The sequence below is a fragment of the Phyllobates terribilis genome, unplaced genomic scaffold, assembly GCF_046119375.1.
Source record: "Phyllobates terribilis strain yellow unplaced genomic scaffold, ASM4611937v1 Scaffold_9__5_contigs__length_417890890, whole genome shotgun sequence".
In the NCBI taxonomy this organism is placed as follows: domain Eukaryota; kingdom Metazoa; phylum Chordata; class Amphibia; order Anura; family Dendrobatidae; genus Phyllobates; species Phyllobates terribilis.
The window spans coordinates 221,608,346-221,634,121 of record NW_027362769.1 but is presented as its reverse complement, the minus strand read 5'-3'; the positions used below and the strand labels follow the sequence as shown (position 1 = coordinate 221,634,121).

General features: G+C 41.1%; 1 protein-coding gene across 1 annotated transcript in view; it reads right to left on the bottom strand.

Moving 5' to 3' along the window:
* Positions 1 to 3,620: 3,620 nt before the first annotated feature.
* The window catches only part of SNX29 (sorting nexin 29), a 564,851-nt gene continuing 542,695 nt past the window's right edge, over positions 3,621 to 25,776 (bottom strand). Inside the window, exon 21 of the mRNA XM_073647695.1 lies at positions 3,621 to 7,174. Coding sequence (XP_073503796.1) covers positions 7,045 to 7,174 — 130 coding nt within the window. The 3' untranslated portion in view covers positions 3,621 to 7,044. The remainder of the gene's footprint in view (positions 7,175 to 25,776) is intronic.

Genomic DNA, 25,776 nt, shown 5'->3' with positions numbered 1-25,776 from the left:
GAATATACTCACCTTTGCAAAAGCATCAAGTCTTAATCTTTTTCTGTTCTGAGGTTACCACTTATGGATCAAAGGACCACCGTCATTTCCTACTAAGCACAAAACCTTTACTGCAGTGTTGCAGGTCCCTTTACCGTTTGTGTTACAACCCATATTTGTTATGCGCCTAAATGGAGCGACCCTGAAGCTCCCAATAATTCTTTCTGGAGAATCTCTGTGTCATACACCGCCCCTGTCTTAGGCAGTATCTGTTTAGCCAAGAGTGATCCGTTAAATGGCCCAGGAGGTTCATTACGCCATGTTCTAGATCTGTGAGGCTTTCTGCTATGCAATTAAATTCCATGTAATTCCAGTATTATAACAGCTTGTATCTTATATAAAGCCGCCCATTAACATTACATCATACATGTCAAACTCAGGCAAGAGGATGGTTTTATTTGGCACGCAACATCATTATTCTGTATGGAGGACTATGTGGGTCCCATAATACTGTATGGAGGACTATGTGGGGCCCATTATTCTGTATGGAGGACTATGTGGGGCCCATTATACTGTATGGAGGACTATGTGGGGCCCATTATACTGTATGGAGGACTATGTGGGGCTCATTATACTGTAAGGAGGATTATGTGGTGCCCATTATACTGTATGGAGGACTATGTGGGGCCCATTATACTGTATGGAGGACTATGTGGGGCCTATCATTCTGTATGGAGGACTATGTGGGGCCCATAATACTGTATGGAGGACTATGTGGGGCCCATCATTCTGTATGGAGGACTATGTGGGGCCCATCATTCTGTATGGAGGACTATGTGGGGCCCATCATTCTGTATGGAGGACTATGTGGGGTCCATCATTCTGTATGGAGGGCTATGTGGGGTCCATTATACCGTATGGAGGGCTATGTGGGGCTCATTATACCGTATAGAGGACTATATGGGGCCCATTATAGCGTATAGAGGACTATGTGGGGCCCATTATAGCGTATAGAGGACTATGTGGGGCCCATTATACCGTATGGAGGACTATGTGGGGCCCATTATACCGTATGGAGGACTATGTGAGGCCCATTATTCTGTATGGAGGACTATGTGGGGCCCATTATTCTGCATGGAGGACTATGTGGGGCCCATTATACTGTATACTGGCTGGCCTGTGACTTTGTCCAAATCTTTCATTTTTTCCCTCTGTGTGTTTGAGTTTGACATCATTTGGCCGACAGCAGTCTCTCCTGACTCCCCATACATAGGAAAATTCAACTCAAGCGCTCCTGTGGTCTCTATGACAGAGCCGCTTCCAGACTCCACTTACAGCAGCTTATTTCCAAGGAAAACAAAAGAAATGGCGGTTGGAAATACAAAGTCTCCTCCAATATCATCTGTTAAGGGAGAATCAGGAGGTCCCCATACACATTAGACTGTTGGTCAATCTTACCAATATCGGTGGATCAGACTAACTTTAGTCTAATGTGTATGGGGGCTATAAGAATGTATTACGGGGTCAGGGACGTTCAATGTCGTGGTTCCAGGTAAAACTTAATGAGTTAAAATAAAAAAACAAACCAAAACCAATTACAAGTTTAGCTTTAAGACATAGGTATATAAAAAGTATAAAAAAATAATGAAACTCATAGATTTTTTAGATTTGTGTGAAGGAAAAGTAGAAAAGTTGCTCGTTGCAAACAACTCTTATTTTTCAGGAACTGATTCAAGGGAATTAATTGCACTGGGCAACTCCTCCACTATCGTTTGTGCGAGTATACATGACCTTTAAGGCATTCATAAGATTCGCCAACATAAGTTATTTTTTGAAGAATTTCCAAGAAAAATAACCGAAGAACGCAGAATACAGAGTTCTAGGAAAAGATGCTCCAACATTGTTATTTCAAGAGGAACATAATTATTTATTTAAAAGGATGTTAGGAGAGATGTCACGTCTCCTTTAGACTGGGGCTACAAGGCGACATGGGTGCGACAGCAATTCTCAGACAAAAAAATATTTTTGCAAGTTGCTTTGCACAACTTTTATTAGCTGAAATTTTTCTGTAGAAAAAAAAACAAATAGCGGACAAGCCGCATGCAAGTTGTACTGATCTTGTAAAGCGTGTGCGACTTCCGAGGGGTCACAACTGTGAAAAATCACAATGCGACTGCATAAAAAATCATGAGATGAAATGTTGCAAAATCTCAAAGTCGTGCGAAACATGGCACTGTGTAGCCTTAGCCTTAATGAGGAGCTGTTGCAAGGTCAAACGTGGCCAGTTTTTTGCTTTCATTTTAATCCCACTGCTCCACTGAATGTACAGTTTTTTGTTTTTTTAAGATCCGCCATACGGTTCCAGAGATATGGGCCTTTTTTATTTAGTGCTCATTTTATGGACTTTACCAAGGGGGTGGTGCTTACAGGGTAATAACGCCCCAGAGGATCCTGTGAGCCACACCCGATTAGTAAACACCATAAACACTAGCTCTGAATTAAAAGGCCCGTATCTTTGGAACCGTATGGAGGATTTTAATAAAACAAAAAACTGAAAGCTCAAGGGAGCAGCGGGAATAAAAGTAAGAGCAAACACTAGACACTTTTGACAGGTCCTCTTTAAGCAAACTGGGCTTAGACAAGGAGATTCATTTGGTATATTTGGTATGTGAAGGAGGACAGTCCCTTCTTTCTGAATAGTAAGGGGTCTAAGGGTTGGACCACCACCTACCATACCATCATGGCGTAATTTAAGCATAAAGTGAAAAACCCAGACAAAACTTTAAAGTTATATTAACGATGTTAACAGATACAATTTGGCTGATCTGAGAAAAAAAAATCTCATTTACAAATCCAATTACAATAAAGGAAATTTGTATGTAAAAAGATGAGTGGTTTTTTTAAGACTTGATTCCCCACATAAAAACCGCTTTATAGTCCTGTAATGAAAGTGACAATGATTAATCAGATCATAATAATAGGTGGGATCACAGCTTAATGTGTCTTGATTTATGTGTGAAAATACAGCAGAGGAAATTAAGTTCATAACTTTTTTTTTTTTTTTTAATTTAATGGAAAATCACACAAAGTTTACTTTGAAAATGTTGTAAAATTCTCAAACTACTTTTAAAGGGATTACCTTCTATGTTATAATATACTATGGCAATCATCCCCCAAGTTTTATCATGTATACCAGGGGTCCTCAAACTACGGCCCGCGGGCCACATGCGGCCCGCGGAGGACTTTTATCCGGCCCACCGGGCTATGGGCGGAGGAGAGGGGAGCGGTGTCAGCACCCGCCCTTCTCCGCCGCTTGCCCAGGGCCCCGGCAGGCGGATACTTACCTCTCCCCGTGCCTCTGCAGATCCGCTGTCTTCCTGCTCTGCGCTTCCTGTGACGTCTCAGGTCAGAGGGCGCGGTGACATCTTTACACCGCACCCTCCCGAGTGCCGTCACAGGCAGCGCAGAGCGGCCGCCGCGACGCTGGAGTCCAGACCAGAGTAGAGCAGCGGCAGCAAGTAAGAAGTGAGGTGAGTATTGGATTTTTTTTTTTTAATGTATGGAGGCATAGGTCATTATATGGGGGGGTGACATCCTGCAAGGGGTATAATATGGGGGGGGGTGACATCCTGCATGGGGCATGATATGGGGGGTGACATGCTGCATGGGGCATTATATGGGGGGGGTGACATGCTGCATGGGGCATTATAAAGACAGGGGAGTGATATCCTGCATGGGGCATTATATGGGGGGTGACATCCTGCATGGGGCATTATATGGAGGGTGACATCCTGCATGGGGCATTATATGGGGGGGAAAGGGACATCCTGCATGGGGCATTATATGGGGGGGTGACATGCTGCATGGGGCATTATATGGGGGGGTGGCATCCAGCATGGGGCATTATATGGGGGGGTGGCATCCAGCATGGGGCATTATAAGGGGGGGAACAGCCTGCATGGGGCATTATAAGGGGTGGAACAGCCTTCATATGGCATTATAAGGCGGAAACAGCCTGCCTATTGGGAACATTTACCTGCCCATTGAGGACCTATGCTGCCTATTGGGGATATTTACCTGCCTATTGGGGACATTTACCTGCCTATTGGGGACCTATGCTGCCTATTGGGGACATTTACCTGCCTATTGAGGACCTATGCTGCCTATTGGGGACATTTACCTGCCTATTGAAATACCGGTTGATTTAACTTTACTTGTTCTTCATTTTAAATATTGTATTTGTTCCTGTATTGTTTTTTTTACTACAAAATAAGATATGAGCAGTGTGCATAGGAATTTGTTCATAGTTTTTTTTAAAAACTATATTCCGGCCCTCCAATGGTCTGAGGGACCGTGAACTGGCCCCCTGTTTAAAAAGTTTGAGGACCCCTGATGTATACTTTGTACAACACATTTCCAACCACTGCATGCTCTAATCGTTAAATATGCCAGGGCATGCTGGGAGTTGTAGTTTTGCAATAAGTGGAGAGCCATAGGTTGGAGATCATTGTTTTATTTTACATAATTACTATAAATTGTAGGTGGTGATACTGGAAGAATAAGGAAGATGTGTCTAAGTCACCAAAAGGCACATTTTTCATAGCAGCTATGGTCTAGACCACTGTTATAACAGCATGAGCTACAGCCATGGCACAACCAAAGTCTGGGCACACGGACAAAAGATAACTTGTAAAGGTTGGGTGACTCCTGTGGCTCACAGTCCGTGGAATCCACTGTGTGGGCAAAACACATCATCTACGACCATACAGACTAAGAATAGTAACTGACTGTATGGTGACAAAGAGAACCTGGCACAGAAGACCTTCTCGTCTGCTAAGTGGTTGTCTGATACAGAAAATCCATTGTTGGGGCATTTTTGTAAAAAAGGGGTCTTGCCTTTGTAGCTTTCATAAGTTTGCAAAGTGCAGACATAAAGAGAGTATTTTACTTTGGAGGACTTTAGTAGGCCCATGTTACCTTCGACAACCAATGGCGCTATGTAATGCTAAAAAGGGTTGTCTACCACCACTCACTTCTGTATCAGGCGGCGAGTCATGGTGGTTATGTTTCATTGGCAAAAAGCTACTATAATACGTGCTCAACAAGTAGGTATCAAGCACCTGTCCAAATTATTACCAGCCGGTAATGCGTGCATCCTGGTAGCTTTGTCCTGACCAGTGCAACTCATCTGCCAATGGAGAAGTAAACAAAACCAAAGAAACCCCTTCAATGTTACCTGGGGTGGTGAACAGTGGACAGTCCTTTATATTTAAAATAAAAAAAAAGGGATTGTCGGAATCAGACAACTTTTTTTAAAAGTCAAGTCTTGCCTCCTGTGATGATATGCGTTGTCGTTAACAGTATGGACATTACATGATGTAAGTGCTCTAGCTTGTTGATTTTTGATACTCAGTGAGCAATGTTCCTGTGGGTTTGCTTTTATAAACCTGTCTTTCCACATAATGGGAATTTTTTTTTTTTTTTACAAACTTACTCTCCCATGATAAATATTCAACATTCAATTACAGTACACCTTGTCTATTTTTATGAAAACTCTATGACTAAATTTTTTTGTATTTGGGCACATTTCCATAAGATAGGTCATAAATGTATAATTAGTGGGGATTTGACCTCTTGAGGTCTCAATCGGTCATGAAAATATGGGTCGCAAAGTCCTCTGTTTAAATAGAGTGGTAGTGAGCATGTGTGACCACTGACAATGGTAGCGGGCTTCACACGTACTCACCAAAGCTTTATTCACTCAGTGGACTTTGGGTCACCAATTTTCAAGATCATGGGATGTCAGCAGCCACAGCCCTACAAATTATACATTTATCATCTGTCCTGTGAATAGGTGATAAAGGAGAAAGGATTTTATAAACATTGAAGTAGACTTATGTTTCGGAAATGTGGTTCTTCTTGGCAGAAAAGGTTTACATGTGCGCTTATAGTGATGTGGTGAGAAGAAATACACCAATGTGTGCAAAAAATACCAAAAAGTTTGGACACTAAAAGGGTTTCTCCGAGTCATCATTCTGAATTATTCTAACCAGCAGAGGATGTGTATGTCAGACCTTCATTGATCAACCAAGGATGGCCTATCAACTAAGGATAGGCCATCAATCAAGTCTTGGTGAATCTATTTAAATAATTTTAATTCAGTTAAGACTTTTTAATACTAAAGTGATGATGGGGCTTGTTATATATCAAAGTCCTTCATTATTTCACTAATTTTTTGTGTTACATTATGCTACATTTTTATGTTTTGTGGACCCAAGATGGCTTACCCAATCCCGGTGTATCGAGATTAATCATACAGCTGATCTTACTGTAGGTGTGATATAATGTATGAACCAGAAACCACAATTTTCACATGTTTATTTGCTCAGAGACCCAAGAAGTTAAGTTGATTAATAACACCTATAATTTATTTTTTCTTACTTCTTTTATAATCCACTTATCCACTGGATAGGTGATAACTTGCAGAGTGGTGGAGGTCCAATTACTGGGACCTGCACCAATTGGCAGAATGCCCAACTGTTGCTCTTTTCATTTCCTGTGGGACTTCTAAGTCAATTAAGTTATAAAAAACATTATCTTTATATAATAACAATGGTATCACTGATTGTACCCAACTGGGCAGAATCATGAAACATGGCTGTTATCATAAAACTGTGTTAGTAATCCAGGGCTGTGTATATCTATACAAAGTGATCACCAAATAACTTAACTCTATTAGGCCAAAATAATCATTAGCTACAAACCGCGATTCGTTGGCGTGCTCCCACCATGATGTGTAGACCTAAAAATAATAAAGTGATTATACTTAGCATGCTCCGGGTGACCCTGTGACATGAGTCATTATAATGTGCAAGAAGAAAAAGAAATGCCTAGAAGTAATTGTCATCACATGAGAAAGAATCCGATGACTTCAAAAGAAGAGTGCATCTTCTAGGAGCAGGGTCCATACGTTGCGACATGACCTATTTCGGGACACGAGCCGTTTTGCCGAGTTCAGTTTTTTATTTTCCATCTAGTGTTAGGACTTAGCATGGAATAAAGTGGTCAGAGGTCCCCGCTCTGAGGTTCAGGGTTTCGTGACTCTCTCTGGTGACTACGAGATAATTTTGGAAATCGAGAAGCCACTTTGGATCGACTGCCTTTGCAGCCTTGTTCTCCATTGCCTTGACTGTCGCTGAAAGACAAATAAAGCAGATAAATAGATAATAGGTACAAATTTCTCATAAAATGACTGCTGTAAATGGAAGAACATATTCCACTATGAACATTAGTGACCCTGGAACATGCTATTCACAGCAATTACCTTAACAGCGTGACTGTCAGAAAAGTATGGAGGTAAATGCAATATACATGTAATATTACAAGGCTCCACATTTACTCTGCACACTGATACAATACATAAACTTCTGAATAGTAAATTATGTTTATTTGTAAGTACACGCTATTTCGCCAGCTACTCTCAAGGAGCAGGGGAGTGCAGAAAAAAAACTATTTTATCCCAAAATTTCACAATTCCAAGCTTTGGTGAGATCTACACTAACATTGTACCAACAAGATCTGTGTTTGATATGAATCACTTTGACACGTACTGTTAAAATAATGGTTCAGTACCAACATTGCCTTTAAGAAATCTATTTACTGAGTTTTTGCTCGATTCAGCTCATCTTGTGTTTGCCAAAATCACAAGATTGACCTGTATGCACACTTAAGAGTTGGCTGACAGAGCCTACAATTATCATGCTTGTCCTAAATCTGTCCGCAGGAACATCATCCCTATCCCCCACATAACAATTCCAGGAAACTCCCTACACATCCCTTAACCTGGATTATACCCAAGGTTAGTGGTAAGCAGAACACTATCCGTGTGAAGGGATGTTAGCTATATGAACATCCTCCAAAAGAATCAACAAGTAATTATTCTTCACTTTCTGTGTGCCAAAGATCGCATATTATTTACGTAATCCTTTACACTTGTCATGTCATCTCAGGTGACTTTTCATAATAAGCTGTCGGGTGTGGACAAGAGGACTGGTTGTCCTGATGAAGAAGCTATATGCTTCGAAACGCATTGACAAATAAACCACTAACTATTAGATTGACATCCGTCATTGTTCTTCCTATGGCAGCGTAGAATCAACCCATCTGTTTTCTATTACCTAGACATAAGGACTAACACTATTTCTTTCCTTAAATTACTTGTACTCTGCATTTTTCACTAGTTTTTACCTCTGGAGGTTCTATGATTTTCGATCGACCCTGAGCTGCCATAAAGTCTCCCATATAATGAACACAGAGTAGAGGAGATCCTGCTCTTCTGTCTCTATATAGTACACATGTAGAAGCAGTAGCAGCAGCATGGAGGACAATACACAGCAGTACTGAGTGGTGTAGCTTTGAATCCAGCTCTGGTGTGAGGTAAACACTTACTAGAAAGCTGCAGCACAGGTTTGGGTGTGGATAAAAATATAATTTTTCTATAAGAAGATATATTACAAGTTTTGTTATATTGGCTTGTAATTCTTATTTATGTGAAATTTGTTAAGACGACACAGACCATATAAGCTCTATAAGATGATTCGAAGAAGAATCACATTGACAAAATGAAAGGTCAACAAATACCCCAGAAATGTGACCTTCTCCTTCTCCCGACAAATACAGAAAGACCCTAGAACTGGCACAGCTCTGTCACTCATATCAGATTTTCAAAAAATCAATGATGTAGCATCTGACCTCTGATGACAATCCACAATGTATAAAGAGTGAGAACCAGCTGTTTTTATTTTTTATAAATATTTCAAGGATGGACATTTAGGATGAGATTCCATTTGTAGGGTTGTGATATCTGCCTCGGGAAAAAATGGAGTGTGGTGGTTCTGACTTCCCCAACTTCCAGTAATAATTTGTTATCTTTAGGGGAAGCTCCCTACCATCACTCATTTTCTCAACAGTGACATGGAGCCCATTTAAATGAATGGTAAACCATGTAATATAGGATGACATGATTATACGGGATTCAGAAAGTTACTGTTCAGACTTAACACTTTTTTTCAATTTCATGCACTATTTACCAATAAAGAAGCCCGACCGAGAGCCACTCTTGATGTACTTGGTTTATGCATGGAATGAGTTATAATATTTGACCTGCTCAAGCATCATGGATAGAAAGGCCAAGCTTAAAGGAAACCCGTCAGCAGGATATTTTTTACCCCAAACTAATGACAAGTATGTAAAGGTGCTTTAATGTTTATAAAATCCTTACCTTTCTTGTAGAAATTTGCTTTGCTGTTTTAGAGAAATCCATAGCTGAAATTGTATGCTAATGAGATGCAAGTGCAGTGGGGTTGGCGATTGCACCTATCAGTCAGAGACAGGAGGCAGGCAGGGGGCGGGGAAAAGGGAGACAAGCAGGAGAGCTGCAAGTGCAAGACCAGCCCACAGCACTTGCAGCTCATTAGCATACAATTTAAACTATGGATTTCTCAAAAACAGCAAAATGGATTTCTACAAGCAGGGAAAGGATTTACTCAGCATTAAAGCACCTCTACATACATACCCTTAGTTTGGGGTTTAAAATCCTGATGACAGGTTCCCTTTAAGTCAAGCCACCCACTGCACTAGTTAGGAAGAACAGTATAAGAGCCGAATACAACTACAAAAAGCCTTTACATATATGTCAGGGTTGAATAAACATATATTTGGAATCCTGCATTTTACATTTAGAATTTTTTTATATTAGTCTAAAGGATATGCAACTTTGTTGTGTAAAAGAAGGGTTAAATTACATCGTCTGATGTAGCTTCGAGCAATAGCCAACAAATTGAAGTGAAATCCATGCCGGGGATTTGTGCGAGTAGTACGCAGAGAGTGAACTGCAATGGTGCTCTAGTTAGCGGTCTCCTAATTAAGGAGGTTTCATTAGATGATGAAGTACATTAGCAATACATCCCTGCTGGGCACTTTTAGCTTGTTCTGACTCTGATCCTACATGAATGATTTTGTATATATCTGCTAGAAAACAAGAACATCATTCATTGTGGCAAAAAATATTCACTTTTAAGTAGAAATGTACAAGGGAATAGTGGGGGATGGCAGATAAGCTAGTTTTACTGTCAACCCTGCCATAGCCACAACCCTGAAGTAATAGGGCACATGAACAATACCTTCTATAGTGCATGTACTACCATCAACCATAGGTTTTATATGTCATATATATGTGTGTATAACAACATCACTGCATATATACTCAGATAATATGTACTACATATACAGTATATGGCACATGTGCTGTATCACGCCGTGACCCCCTCTCTATAGCACATGTGCTAAGTCTGCACCTGGTATCGTCCTACAATCACATGTCTACGGACCATACTGGAGTTGGCACTGTCTTCTGACGTAGGTATTTAGAGACACCAGATCTCATGGGATGGTCGGTCTACAATCAACTCTAAAAACTGCAGTCATTTAGTCACAGTATAATGTAAACGCTGCCCCCAGTCAATCTACAGTCTAGTGTAAAGACCATTCCAGGTCAACCAGTCCACAGTCTAGTGTAAAAACCGCAATTCATTTGATAGTCTAGTGTAAGCGCTGCCCACGGTCAGTTCACAATCTAGTGTAAACGCTTTCCCGTCAGTCCAGTTTAGTTTAATTACCACCAGTCAGTCCACAGTCTACACACTGCCATCATTGAGTCACAGTATAGTGTAAGTGCTGCCACCAGTCAGTCCACAGTCTATTGAAAATGCTGTAGTCAATCTAACGTTGGCTTTACATATATCGGCTGACATATAGACAAGATAGATGGCAGTTACAATGATAATATAATGATGGTCAATATGATGCCACCAAATTTACAGTACCTACAAAGTCCTGTTTCTATAAGGACCACATCTGTCCTCCTCTCTACAAAAGGGACAATGCTACCTTGGATAGTCCCATCTAATTGACTAGAAATAACAATATAGTTATTTTTTATCTTCCTTTCCTGAAACAAGATACTATTAATCAGAAATAGGAACATATAAAAAAAATATAATTGTTGTTCCTAATGATACAATTAAAAGTTACATTTTATCTACAAATTCACATTTTTTAACCCTTCTCTATATATTATAGTATAAATCCCGCCACCAATCAGTCCAAAGACTTGTGTAAATGCTGACACCTTGAGTCTACAGTCTAGGGTAAATGCTGTTGCCAGTCACTCCACAGTATAGTTTAACTGTTGCCACCAGTCACAGACACCTACCAACCAGCAAGACTTCTGGCTCTCACAGACCTGTTAGTTTTTCTTTAAGAAGTCCTCCTACTCTGCACTCATTACCTGTATTAATTGCACCTGTTTGAACTCATTACCTGTATAAAAGACACCTGTCCACACAATCAATCACACTTCAACCTCTCCACCATGGCAAACACCAAAAAGCTGTCTAAGGACACCAGGGACAAAACTGTAGACCTGCACAAGGCTGGGATGGGCTACAGGACAATAGGCAAGAAGTTTGGTGAGAAGGCAACAACTGTTGGAACAATTATTAGAAAATGGAAGAAACACAAGATGACTGTCAATCTCCATGCAAGATCTTGCCTCAAGGTAAGGATGATTCTGAGAAAGGTCAGGAATCAGCTCAGAACTACAAGGGAGGACCTGGTAAATTACATGAAGAGAGTTGGGACCACAGTCTCAAACATTACCGTTAGTAACACACTACGCCATCATAGATTAAAATCCTGCAGGGCACGCAAGGGCCCCCTGCTCACACCAGCACATGTCCAGGCCCGTTTGAAGTTCGCCAATGACCATCTGGATGATCCAGAGGAGACATGGGAGAAGATCATGTGGTCAGATGAGACCAAAATAGAACTTTTAGGTATCAACTCCACTTACAGTGCTTGGAGGAAGAAGAACAATGAGTACAACACCAAGGACAACATCCCAACCGTGAAGCATAGTGGGGGAAACATTATACTTTGGGGGTGCTTTTCTGCAAAGAGGACAGAACGACTGCACCATATTGAAGGGAGGATGGATAGGGTCATGTATCGCGAGATTTTGGCCAACAACCTCCTTTCCTTAGTAAAAGCATTGAAGATGGGTCGTGGCTATCTACTGAAGCATGGCAATGACCCAAAACACACAGCCAGGGCAACTAAGGAATGGCTCCGTAAGAAGCATTTCAAGGTTCTGCAGTGGCCTAGCCAGTCTCCAGACCGGTACCCAATAGAAAATCTTTGGAGAGAACTAAAACTCAATGTTGCTCAGCAACAGCCCCAAAACCTGAAATATCTGGAGAAGATCTGTATGGAGGAGTGGGCCAAAATCTCTGCTGCAGTGTAAGCATACTTGGTCAAGAACTACAGGAAACGTCTGACCTCTGTAACTGCAAAAAAAAGTTTCTGTACCAAATGTTAAGTTCTGTTTTCTATTATATCAAATACTTGCTTTATGCAATACAATGCAAATTAATTATGTAAAAATCATACAATGTGATTTTCTGTTTTTTTTTTAGATTCTGTCTCTCACAGGTGAAGTGTACCTATGATAAAATTACAGACCTCTCCATTCTTTGTAGGTGGGAAAACTTGCAAAATCGGCCGTGTATCAAATACTTATTTTCCCCACTGTATGACCATTGTGAACATACTGTACGCTAGAGTACTCAATGAAAAGACACAATCAAGTCTACTTAGAAAAACACACCTTCAGGAAAGAGCAGCCATATTGGAGAGCAGTAATGTAGTTTCTTGGATCGTTTTGCCAATAATGATTAATACAAATACATAGTATTGGCATAACATACTCCCATACAGAGCTGAGATCTGCATACAGTATTTTAATACAGTACATGCTCTGCACTTGACATCGGGCAATATGTCATTTGCTTGAGTATTGATTAAAATATCCATTTTTGACCACAAACTTGATAGAAATTACAACCAGTCAGTGCAGATATTACCTATGTAAAAATGTCTTGCTCCGCCAGCTGCCTATACATTAATAATGCTGCATCCACTTGAACCGAGATGATTAACCTCTGTCGTCTTCTTCTCGACATGAAAGAAGAGCATTAACCAGTACTACTGTGCCGCTCGCACTCGCCAGGAAAAAGCAGAGTCCATGCTGTGAGATGGCCTGTTCTTAGAGTAATTGTTATTTTGATTTCCAAGAATTTCTGTCCGGATGTACAACTCTGAATACAAATTCATGTAAATTGATTTTCCCATAATGTGTGTTTTTTGTAGTTAATCTTTAGAATACAATTTCCCTCCCTTTCACTGTTGACTTCCCAAGTGGCGTTTCATGGACTTTTTAAGGCTATGCCTGTATAATTACTTCTATAATTGGAGATATTAGAATTTTTTTCTATCGTTTCTCCGCAGACAGTGCTCATTTTATACAATCTCATGGATGTTAGAAATACTTTGCTGGAAAAATTAAGACTCCACAACTGAAAAAGTGAGAGCTGTGCATGGAAAGATAGAAGGGGATTTGGAAATAAAACCAGATTTTTATAGTTGATTTTCACAACAAGGATCCACCATAGGAGGGAACTGTGCTAATGTCATGAAGGGGTCTACAAGGGAACACGCATGTGTATACACAAAACATACCCTAATATACGCACTGTTACAATTTGGTCCCCAAACACTCATCTAGGAGGCCAAGTCAATGGAAGAGGGGGAATTTTACACACTGAAGTGAAACTCTAAATTAGACTGAGGTCACTTATTTATTTTTGGCAACATCTGGTAAATTTTGCCTTGTTTCACATTCCTGTAACCTTCTGCTTTGTTGATGACTTATACCATTGTTAGGAAACCATCATGTTGTTTATTTAGCACATTACGTTATGTCCATACAGTACTGGTCAAAAGTTTGGACACACCTCTTCATGCAATGGTTTTCTTTGTACTTATAGTAATGTGCAACTTGTAAATTCAGACTGAAGGCAGCAAAATCACAAAAGGAACATCAATGGAAACAAGGAGTAAAGAAACACGCATGAGACAAGCCAGAATCTTATCTAAACCTTAGATTCCTCATCTCCATAAGGTATTCACCTGAGATGACTTCCAATTAACAGGTATGCCTCATCACGAGTTCATTTGTGGACTCATCGGCCTTCAGAAAGTGTTTGGTATGATTGAGTGTGTTTTGTAGAGCCAGTGTTGATACACAGCTCCATACAGTGCTGAGCGCTATTCCAAAATTGTTTTAAGGGCAAAATTAGACGGCCGTATAACACAGCAGACAATCGCATGGCAGTGCACGGACTGGTCGTCGGCTCTCCTGACCTGAGCGTGACAGCTGCATAGAAATACAAACTGTCACGCTCAGGTCAGGAGAGCTGCCGGCCAGTCCGAGCATTGTGATGCAATTGTAGTCTGTGTTATATGGCCGTCTGATTGTGCCCTAAGACAGAATATGGCACGAAACAATGATTTCAAAAAAGTAGAAAAAGAAAATATATAATAAAAGCAAAATTTTAAGAGACATCAGTTAAAAATAATATTCAACAATATATTAAAATACTCTCCACTAAAAGATCGGTATATGACATATATATGAGTAAAAGGAGGGGACTTTGTGGAATGTTAGGTATAGCACATTCTGATTTGTTTCACACGTTTCCTTACTTCTTATTTTCACATGTATTCATTTTCAGTTTTGCCGCCTCCAGTCCGAATCTACAATATGCACATTCCAATAAGAACAAGAATGTTTAGTTTTGCTAGCTGTCAATTAGGAAAGGGGGAGAGGTGGAACGGTGCTCTGGAGAGTTTTGGCCTTGCCAAGGGTGCACGGAGCACCCACTTTTGTATAAGGATTAAAGATCTTTTTCTGGCTAATCCGAGTTAAGAAAATAAACACGCATGATTTTTATAGGGGCTCAGACATCTGATTGATTAGTTTAAAAAGAACCGATCATAGCCTCAAATGCCATGAACGTGTAGCTATAGTGTTAATATTCAAGTCAGTAGTGTTCCAATGCTAAAAGTGTGGCTACCAGGGAAAAATGAACGTTATTCCTCCCAGGAGCCGCCATATTTCAGTCGTAGAGGTGTACCCATAGCACAGTACACAGTGAGCGGTGGCTGTAAGCACACCCTGGCACTTTGATTGACAGCTTGCTCTGCAGTGCTAACTGTCAAAGTGCTGGGGCGTACTTACAGCCACCGCTCACAGTATAGTGAACGGTGATTGTAGCCGCTCTGTGCTCTCATCTATGATTGAAATCCAGCAGCTTCCAGGAGGAAATAAGTGAATTTTCTCCCTGTAGCTGCGGATCACATTGTAACACTATTCACCCACAGATTTACCCTATATCTGCAGGTATTGAGGACCTGACAAGTTCCCTTTAAACTGAGTTTTTGGAGGGACAGATTCTCATTTAGGTGCCCATAAACATTGGTGCAAAATCAGCAGAATCTGTTGATTATCTAAAATGTATAAGGATTTCCCAACTTCCCTCCGACAGATGAAAAGGGGACAAATAAGGATTGGGCATAGTGAATATCAACTATGTACAGGCACCTAAAGTAAAATGAGTAACTAAGATACTAAAAAGTCTAGTAAACATAATACATTTCTGAACTGCATTCTCCTCTGAGCTTGTACATATGACTGCTGCAAAACACAATTCTACGAATGCACTGAGCGACCAATGATCCATGTCACACTCGCTGGGAGTCACTCCTGTCCACAGACTGGTAGGAGAAGATGTTCTCACATCAGCAGCTGTCAGCAGAGAAATACCTAAGGGGGTAATACTGCATAACTCAAGGGCTGCTGCAATGAGGGTTCGGAATGGACGTTACCAAGAAAAAGGATTACATGACAGATCTTGCAGCTGTCTCATTATATAAGACACTCTATATAATGCTTTCTACTTTTGTGAATTTGCAAAAATTTCATAAAAGTGATCCTTTAATATAGTGTTATGTGACCGTGAGAATGATGCGGCTATTATAATGACAGCACAGGTTTAATCTACCCTGTCAGTATGTCAAAGAACATGGATTCAATCAGCACAGTGATACTAATCACAGTGCTAGAAAATAAATAATGATGTTGTAACACAAAAATAATAAACTGGGATACCTTTGCACAGAGCAGCTAAAGAGAATGAGGCCACTGCACAAAGGAGCATCAAAATGAAGGGACTGCACAGGAAGGATGGACTTAAATAAGCCACAATGCACATGCATGTTGTTTGTGCTACTGTGAGCTGACTGTATGGCCTAAACGTGCTACCATGGCCTGCAGCATCTTCAGACTTGTCTCCATTTGAGCACAATTACTAACGGAGATGCCAGCAGCGGATCTTGATGATTTCCCCAAGTGCATTTGTGTGGCAGAACTTTTCTAAGGCAATCATTACTGACCTCACTAATAACATGCCAAGAATGTAAGTGTGGAAATTTCTGCACGTGGCACTCATACTCGATACTGAATAAATTGAGATGGTTTGAAAATTTTCTTTCCATCATTTGCATATCATTAACATGTCTACCGATCCTGTGATTTCTATAATTCCATGATTTTTCCTTCTTGGTGTTGCAATTTCAACTTTGAGGAGTGTAAAAGGTCAAAGCACACAGAGATGTCACAGAACAATTAATAAATATTCTAACTTTTGTTTTGATGTGTCACAAAATGGATAGTAAGCACACTGATTTCATGGCACAATCATAATAAACATTGTCATAACACACTGGCAGTGTGCACAATATCATGACACAATGACAGTGCACACAGTGATGTCACAGCACAGCGATACTAAACACAGTATCATGACACAATGACAGTGCACACAGTGATGTCACAGCACAGCGATACTAAACACAGTATCATGACACAATTGCAGTGCACACAGTGATGTCACAGCACAGTGATAGACACAGTATCATGACACCATGATAGTGCACACAGTGATGTCATAGCACAGTGATCATAAACACAGTATTGTGACACAATGACAGTTCAGGCATGTCACAACACAGTGATCGTAAACACAGTATTATGACACAATGACAGTGCACACAGTGATGTCACAGCACAGTGATGTCACAGCACAGTGATAATAAACATTGTCATAACACAATGGAAGTGCACACAGTGATGTCACAGCACAGTGATAAACACAGTATCATGACACAATGATAGTGCACACAGTGATGTCACAGCACAGTGATCATAAACACAGTATCATGACACAATGGTAGAGCACACAGCGATGTCACAGCACAGTGATACTAAACACAGTATCATGACACAATTGCAGTGCACAAAGTGATGTCACAGCACAGTGATCATAAACACAGTAGTGTGACACAATGACAGTGCAGTGATGTCACATCACAGTGATCATAAACACAGTATCATGACACAATGATAGTGCACACAGTGATGTCACAGCACAGTGATCATAAACACAGTATCATGACACAATGACAGTCCATACAGTAATGTAACAGCACAGCGATAATAAACACAGTATCACGACACAATGACAGTAAATACAGTGATGTCACAGCACAGCGATAATAAACACAGTATCATGACACAATGGCAGTGCACACAGTGATGTCACAGCACAGTGATCATAAACACAGTATCATGACACAAGGACAGTGCACACAGTGATGTCACAGCACAGTGATCATAAACACAGTACTGTGACCCAATGACAGTGCACACAGTGATGTCACAGCACAGTGATCATAAACACAGTACTGTGACCCAATGACAGTGCACACAGTGATGTCACAGCACAGTGATCATAAACACAGTATCATGACACAATGACAGTCCATACAGTGATGTCACAGCACAGCGATAATAAATAATGAAGTTACAGTGGGTACGGAAAATATTCAGACCCCTTTAAATTTTTCACTCTTTGTTTCATTGCAGCCATTTGGTAAATTCTAAAAAGTTCATTTTTTTCTCATTAATGTACACTCTGCACCCCTTCTTGTCTGAAAAAAAACAGAAATGTAGAAATTCTTGCAAATTTATTAAAAAAGAAAAACTGAAATATCACATGGTCATAAGTATTCAGACCCTTTGCTCAGACACTCATATTTAAGTCACATGCTGTCCATTTCCTTATGATCATCCTTGAGATGGTTCTACTCCTTCATTGGAGTCCAGCTGTGTTTAATTAAACTGATAGGACTTGATTTGGAAAGGCACACACCTGTCAATATAAGACCTCACAGCTCACAGGGCAAGTCAGATCAAATGAGAATTATGAGCTCAAAGGAACTGCCCAAGGAGCTTAGAGACAGAATTGTGGCAAGGCACAGGATCTGGCCAAGGCTACCAAAAAATTTCTGCAGTACTCAAGGTTCCTAAGAGCACAGTGGACTCCATAATCCTAAAATGGAAGAAGTTTGGGACCACCAGAAGTCTTCCTAGACTTGGCCGTCCAGAAAAACTGAGCAATCGTGGGAGAAGAGCCTTCGTGAGAGAGGTAAAGAAGAACCCCAAGATCACTCCAGAGATGCAGTAGGGAGATGCGAGAAAGTTCCACAAAGTCAACTATCACTGCAACCCTACATCAGTCGGTGCTTTATGGCAGAGTGGCCCGACGGAAGCCTCTCCTCAGTGCAAGACATATGAAAGCCCGCATAGAGTTTTCTCAAAAACACATGAAGGACTCCCAGACTATGAGAAATAAGATTCTCTGGTCTGATGAGACAAAGATAGAACTTTTTGGTGATAATTCTAAGCGGTATGTGTGGAGAAAACCAGGCACTGCTCATCACTTGCCCAATACAATCCCAACAGTGAAACATGGTGGTGGCAGCATCATGCTATGGGGGTATTTTTCAGCTGCAGGGACAGGACGACTGATTGCAATTGAAGGAAACATGAATGCGGCCATGTACAGAGATATCCTGGATGAAAACCTCTTCCAGAGTGCTCTGGACCTCAGACTTGGCCAAAGGTTCACCTTTCAACAAGACAATGACCCTAAGCACACAGCTAAAATAACAAATGAGTGGCTTCAGAACAACTCTGTGACCATTCTTGACTGGCCCAGCCAGAGCCCTGACCTAAACCCAATTGAGCATCTCTGGAGAGACCTGAAAATGGTTGTCCACCAACGTTCACCATCCAACCTGACGGAACTGGAGAGGATCTGCAAGGAAGAATGGCAGAGGATCCCCAAATCCAGGTGTGAAAAACTTGTTGCATCATTCCCAAGATCCCAAGAAGACTCATGGCTGTACTAGCTCAAAAGGGTGCTTCTACTCAATACTGAGCAAAGGGTCTGAATACTTATGACCATGTGATATTTCAGTTTTTCTTTTTTAATATATTTGCAAAAATTTCTACATTTCTGTTTTTTTTCAGTCAAGATGGGGTGCAGAGTGTACTTTAATGAGAAAAAAATGAACTTTTTAGAATTTACCAAATGGTTGCAATGAAACAAAGAGTGAACAATTTAAAGGGGTCTGAATACTTTCCGTACCCACTCTATAGCTCAAAAAAACACTGATATGGAATGGTATTCCTTATGAACTATACCTTAGTACACACATTTTATAAATAGCTGAATATTCCCTTAGAACTTGAAGATGGGAATATATTATATCATGTATGCTATCCAAACAGACTTACAGACTCAAGCAGTCTGAGCAGGATAGGGCTTGTAGTTTTGCAACTGAAAAGCCACAATTTGTGGAATAGTGTAGAACATTAAGATGCACTGATATTTTTCCTTACAATAGGCTGTATGAATCTTCTAGAAGACATTGGTAAACAAGTGATAGAAAAGACAATATCCATCATGATATCCACAATGCTATTTTCCGAATATTAAAGATTAGTTAGGGATCATGGCACAAACAAGCATTCGTCTAAGACAAAACCTTTAGAAACTCGAAGTGACAATAATTGCACTGAGCAAAATTACAGCCTGGAATACAGAGGATCGAAAGCTAATTGCCAAACACAGGCTGTAATCACCTTTAATAAATTGGTCTGGGCAGAAAGAAAAGAAAGTGATTTGGCAAAGAGCTGAAGATGAAGTCTGTGAATGAGTAAGTCATGGCGATAAAATGATGGGGTTGTAAGTCAGTACTGAGAGCACCTGACATAATATAGCGGTGAGGACTGCGAAACACCTGCAAATATGTAAGAACTTCAGTCCATGCTGCGTTTGTATTGAATTAACAAGAAAAGTGTTCTTCCATAGTGAGATGTGGGGATGGATACTTATTTATATGCCTGCTGTCCTGTCTGTGCTAACTTCTCAAGACACTGAATGAAGACAGTGGTAAAAGTCAGTCTACTTAATCATATTTTAATAATGTCATCCTAGGAACACATCAGCAGGGAGGCTGCATCAAAGATGTGCCCATAAGGATAATTTTTCTTAAGCCACTGATCTTATGAGCACAGACTACACCATTGTGCGTAACCTTCAATACAATTATTTTGCATATTTTCTTTTTACAAGATTGTATTTCTTTCTACAATCCCTCCAGAGGGAAGAATTTTCCATTTACCTTAAAGAATATAGAGTCCCAGATCTCAATGTAGGTTTACATGGTGGTAGGTTTGGTCCATCTCACCTTCAAGCCATTTTCACGTATCTGTTAAACACGGACCGTTCTCACATTGGATGACCCGGGCAAACCACTGGGTTTCCCAACCTTAGCCAACTACTTCATATTTGTCCATGAAGCAGTTAGCTTAGGTCAGGAGACCCGGTGGTCAAGCCAGGTCTTCCGAAGCGATAAAGGTCCATATGGCAAAGTTGTGTGAAACCGGCCTATTCTTAGGACGCATTGACACGTGCAAATAGCCAACCCTTTTTTCCTCCAATCAGAACAAAATTGGTCAGTACATGGACATCCACATGAAGCAGGGGCAGGAGGACGGTGATCGCGACGAGAGAGGAGGCGCTGAATCAAGCCCAGTGGCGCCCATCGGACCGGACCAGGCAGTATGGGGGCATTAGAAAAGGTATTTTTTGGGCTATGCAAAGGGGGTTGGGGAGATATATACAGCTTGCTAGATTTTTAACAAGAGGTAAATTTGCAGAGTTGCCAGTTATAACAAGAAACTTGCCATTTAAGAACTTGAAATAACCTTTTTAAGACTTACAATGTCCTGGAATACAAGCCTAAAAAGACACACGGACACCAGTAAAGACATGGCTCATCCACTTAAATTACAACATTTAAAAATGTTATTACATATATCCTAAAAGATAAAACACATTTAAAAGCACAAAAAACGTGCTACATCCATGGTCCAGACTGTGTTACATTTGGGAAACCCAACATGGATTTATATATATAAGGAACCACATCCGATACAAGAAAAGACAACAGTATGAGATGACAATAAATATAATACAAGTAAAGATAAAGTGTGACGGCTCTGTTTACTTGCGCGGTTCCTCTGCTGCGTCTTTTTGTCGCGGTCCTCTCTCAGCTCTTCTCGGCTTGACCGTCGACGGTAGTCTCTCACGCTTGGGAGAAGGGTGTCCCGACCTCGGCTCTTGACAGGTAGCGTCGGATCCCGGGGACTTACTCATTGTGGGGCGCAGGTACTGACACTGAGCAACATGCGCAGGGCTCTGGGGGCTTCTGTGAGGAGTGCGAAGCCTCTCAGGCTATGTCCAACTCTGGTGCAGCACAGCCCTCTAGCTGAGGCCTGTCGCACTGGGCTCTGCTGTCCCTCTGGAGCACGTCTGCTCCACTCTGCAGCTTGGCACCAAATCTCTGGCTGCAGCGTCTCCTGTGGTGCACATGTGCACCCTGGGCTCTCTTGGCGCCAAAAGCCCCTGCAATCTGGCACACAGGGCCTTTATACCCAGGAAACTTTCTGGGTCACATGATGAGGTCCAGCATACAAAGTCTCTCCCCTGTCAATCTGCTACATAACATTTGGTTACAGCTAACACAATTCTTTGTTTCACTTTCAGTTTGTTCCAGCAGGGGGTGGTGTTTGCTCACAGTTACTTAGTCTCTCTTGTCCATCTCTCTACACATGCATGCGTATAGGGAGAGCTAGCTGTCAACGTACATACGACAGACAACTATCTCATGTGTATGGCCATATTAACAAGAGATGGCCATACACACAAGTCTACTCTCTACCATAGGTTGGGATTACACCGCTATTACTTACCTCACTATGATATTTGACACGTTTTATGCTTGTGGCTTAGAAGAAGTGGTGGGATCAGCCTATAAAAAGATATTCTCCTACCTTATTATGAACTACGGTATATACTGACCATTAATTACCAGCTGAGTATATCTGAAAGCTGCAAGCAATGTAAACCCCGTATCCATGTCACATTAGATTAGATATATAGCAAGCACAGTTCGTATATTCTGCTACTTGCCCTACAGCAGCATTGCTTACAAAGGCCACTACAGGACATAGATTTCCAAAAGCGGCATTTCATTAACAGTTTTCTTGCCCTTATGATACATTAGATCTATACTGGTGAAAATCCTTCAATGATTCCAAATGTATCATCTGAAACTTCTGCGTCCGGTGTTATCCTACCACCGTTGGTTCATATTAGCTATATAATCAGCAAATATCAAATGTAGCATTTTTGTAATGCATCTTCACTCCCTACATTGCTATTCCTGTTTTTTGTTTCTATTTTTACTGTACAATGCAGCAAAAAAGTCCTGTTGCTAAATGAAAACCATCAGCGAGCAGCTGTTTAATAATATTGCTGTAGGTATTGACTGTTTCCACTACAGGCATAATTTATAACTCAAATGGGTATTCAGGTTATGACACTAGATAATGAGGGTGATATCTGTTAGATTGGTGAGGGTCCAACTGCTGGGACCCCTAGAATCTCCAAAATGACGGTCATGTGTCCCGTTTCACCCAGCCTGACAAAAATAGTCAAGCAATGTGAAACAGAGGCTAGAAGACCCCAATTCTGGTAAGAAACGGGGGTCCAAGAGGTCGGACAACCACTGATTTAACAGTTATCACCTATCCAATGACCATTTGTTTCAACTGAAATATCCCTTAGGGCAGTGATTTTCAACCTTTTTTGAGCCGCGGCACACTTTTTATACTTAGAAAATCCTGGGGCACACCACCAACCAAAATAGCACAAAATGACACTAAAACAGTCATATTATACATATACTTAATAATATAGATTCTAAATTTATTTTACTCACTCAGTGTGAAACCTGGGCCTGTTTCAATAAACACAAAAGGGATATCCTGGCAGGAATGGTGGAAAGACACACACGAAGCTCTTCCTCAACAGTTCTCAGTTTCTCCCTGTTTTTAGTTTTTATCGCAGTCAAGCTTGAGAAGCCCAGCTCACATAGATATGTGGTTGAAAATGGGAGCAATGTCAAAATAGCTTTGTTGGCCAGAATGGGGAACTCCTTGGCAACAGATAACCAAAAACTGTCCAAAGGAAGATCAGCAAACTTTAGCTTTAAACCGCGATCTTGCTTCAGTTCAACGAGTTCCTCTTGCTCCTTTAAAGTCATGTCCTTTCCAGCAACGGATAATGAGCTGTATGGGTCCCTAACCCAGTCAAGGCATTCTGTGAAGGCTGAAGAGAAATAGAACGATAACTTCTCCTCAAGAGTTTTCAAATGTCTGCCAATCGCTTCGCACATTGCAGCAGTATTGTCATCATGCAGTTTCTCGGTGAGTGGGAACATCTGAAGGTTGCCACCCTGCACATGTTGTTGCCAGAGCTGCACCTTTAAACGGAATCCGTTCATTTTATCAGTGCTTGTAAGCAGGTTTTCATTTCGACCTTGCATCCGTGTGTTTAGTTCATTCAGATATTGAAATATATCAGCCAGGTATGCCAGCTTTGCACACCACTCATCACTTGCAAGCAGCTTTGAATAATCGGACCTCTCGTTTGTAAGAAATATTTTAAGTTCCTCTCGCAACTCATACACACGGGCCAGCACTTTGCCGCGTGACAGCCACCTGACCTCCGTGTGGAGCAATAAGATTTTATGTTCCGCTCCCATTTCTGTACACAAAGACGCAAATAAGCGACATCTCAAAGGTCGCGTCTTCACAAAGTTCACTATGCGAACAATATCATCCAACACAGGAGCTAGATCTGCTGGTAAGGTCTTTGCAACGAGGGCCTCACGGTGCAAGAAACCGTGGGTAGCAAGAACATCTGGGTTTCTTTCTTTAACCCTACTTACAAAGCCTTTGATGCGCCCGACCATGGCTGCGGCTCCATCAGTGCAGACACCTGTGCAGTTTTACCATGTAAGTCCACTTTTATCAAGATATTCCGATGTGACTTGGAATATTGCCTCTCCTGTTGATTTTTCTGTCAGTGCCTTGCAAAATAGGAAGTTTTCTCTAATGGCTTCACCATCCACAAAACGCACATTGGCCAACAACTGACAATGTCCACTGATATCCGTCGACTCATCAAGTTGCAAGGCAAATTTCTTACTGATGCGCACCTTTTCCAAAACAACTGTTTCAATGTCCGCAGACAAGTCATCAATCCGTCTGGCAATTGTGTTATCAGAGAGAGGCACTTTAGCTATCTCTTTAGCTGCTTCAGGGCCAAGCATCTCATTTACAATAGCTTTACAAGCTGGTAGTATTAATGTTTCTGCCACAGTGTGGGACTTTTTTGATTTAGCTATGAGTTCAGCAACAAGGTAGCTAGCTTTGAGGGCTCTCTCATTTACCTTTGTGCTTTTTCTCAAAAAAGTTGCCCCTTTCTCATTGTTTGTACGTAAGCGTACAAAATACTCCATCGATGTATTTTGAACGGAAGGGTCTTTCGTTTGGAGATGGCGTTTAAGTTTGCTTGGCACCATAGCGCTATTGGAAAGCTTCTCACCACACACCAAGCACAGTGGTGTTGGTGCTGTCGCATCCCCAGTGGAAGTAAATCCAAATGAAAGATAGCTTTCACTGTATTGCCTTGAGCTCACCGTCTTGTCTTTTTTCTTTTGTCGAACTCTCATACTAGGGCCTTCATTTGGGTTAGAATTGTGTCCAGGGTCCTGTTCGGCATTTGCCTTTTCCATTCTCAAATACTTCTCCATCACTGCTGAGATAGTGTGCGCAGCCACACACTAAAATAGAAGAGTATTACATTATCTGCCACACTTAAAGGACCTCTGCTAGGCATATTTCATTCCTGAGGGCTTAAAAAGCAGCTCTCGTGGTGACAAGAAGCTGATTTAAACCCCCCAAGAGTGAACTTCGCGAGAGCTGTATGTGTGTGATAATAACTTATATTACTACGGTCTGCATTTCCTGCTTGAATTGACACTAGTGACGTAGCACTCAGCTTTCTCTATAAGTAGAATAGAGCCGGCTGCCAAGTGCTACGCCACTAGAGTCAATTCAAGCAGGACATGACTGCTGAAGAACGGTACTAATATCATTTATTATTCCATACATACAACTCTCACGGAGTTCACTCTTGGGGGTTTTAAATCAGCTTCTTACCACCACAAGAGCTACTTTTTTAGCCCTCAAGAGTGAAATATGCCTGGCAGAGGTCCTTTCAATAAATTATTTATTTTAAAAAAGTGAAATAAAAAAGGATAACCACCTCATATATTCAATCCCATGTAACCTCATAAATACAGTCCCACGTATATGAGCACATGATTATCAGCATCATATACTGTGGTGATGTGCACTGTACAGCGCCACAGTATATGGTGCTGATTATTATGTGGCTCATATACTGCAATATAAAGGGGTACAATGAGAAGTACTATGGCCATGAGGCCAGAGTACAA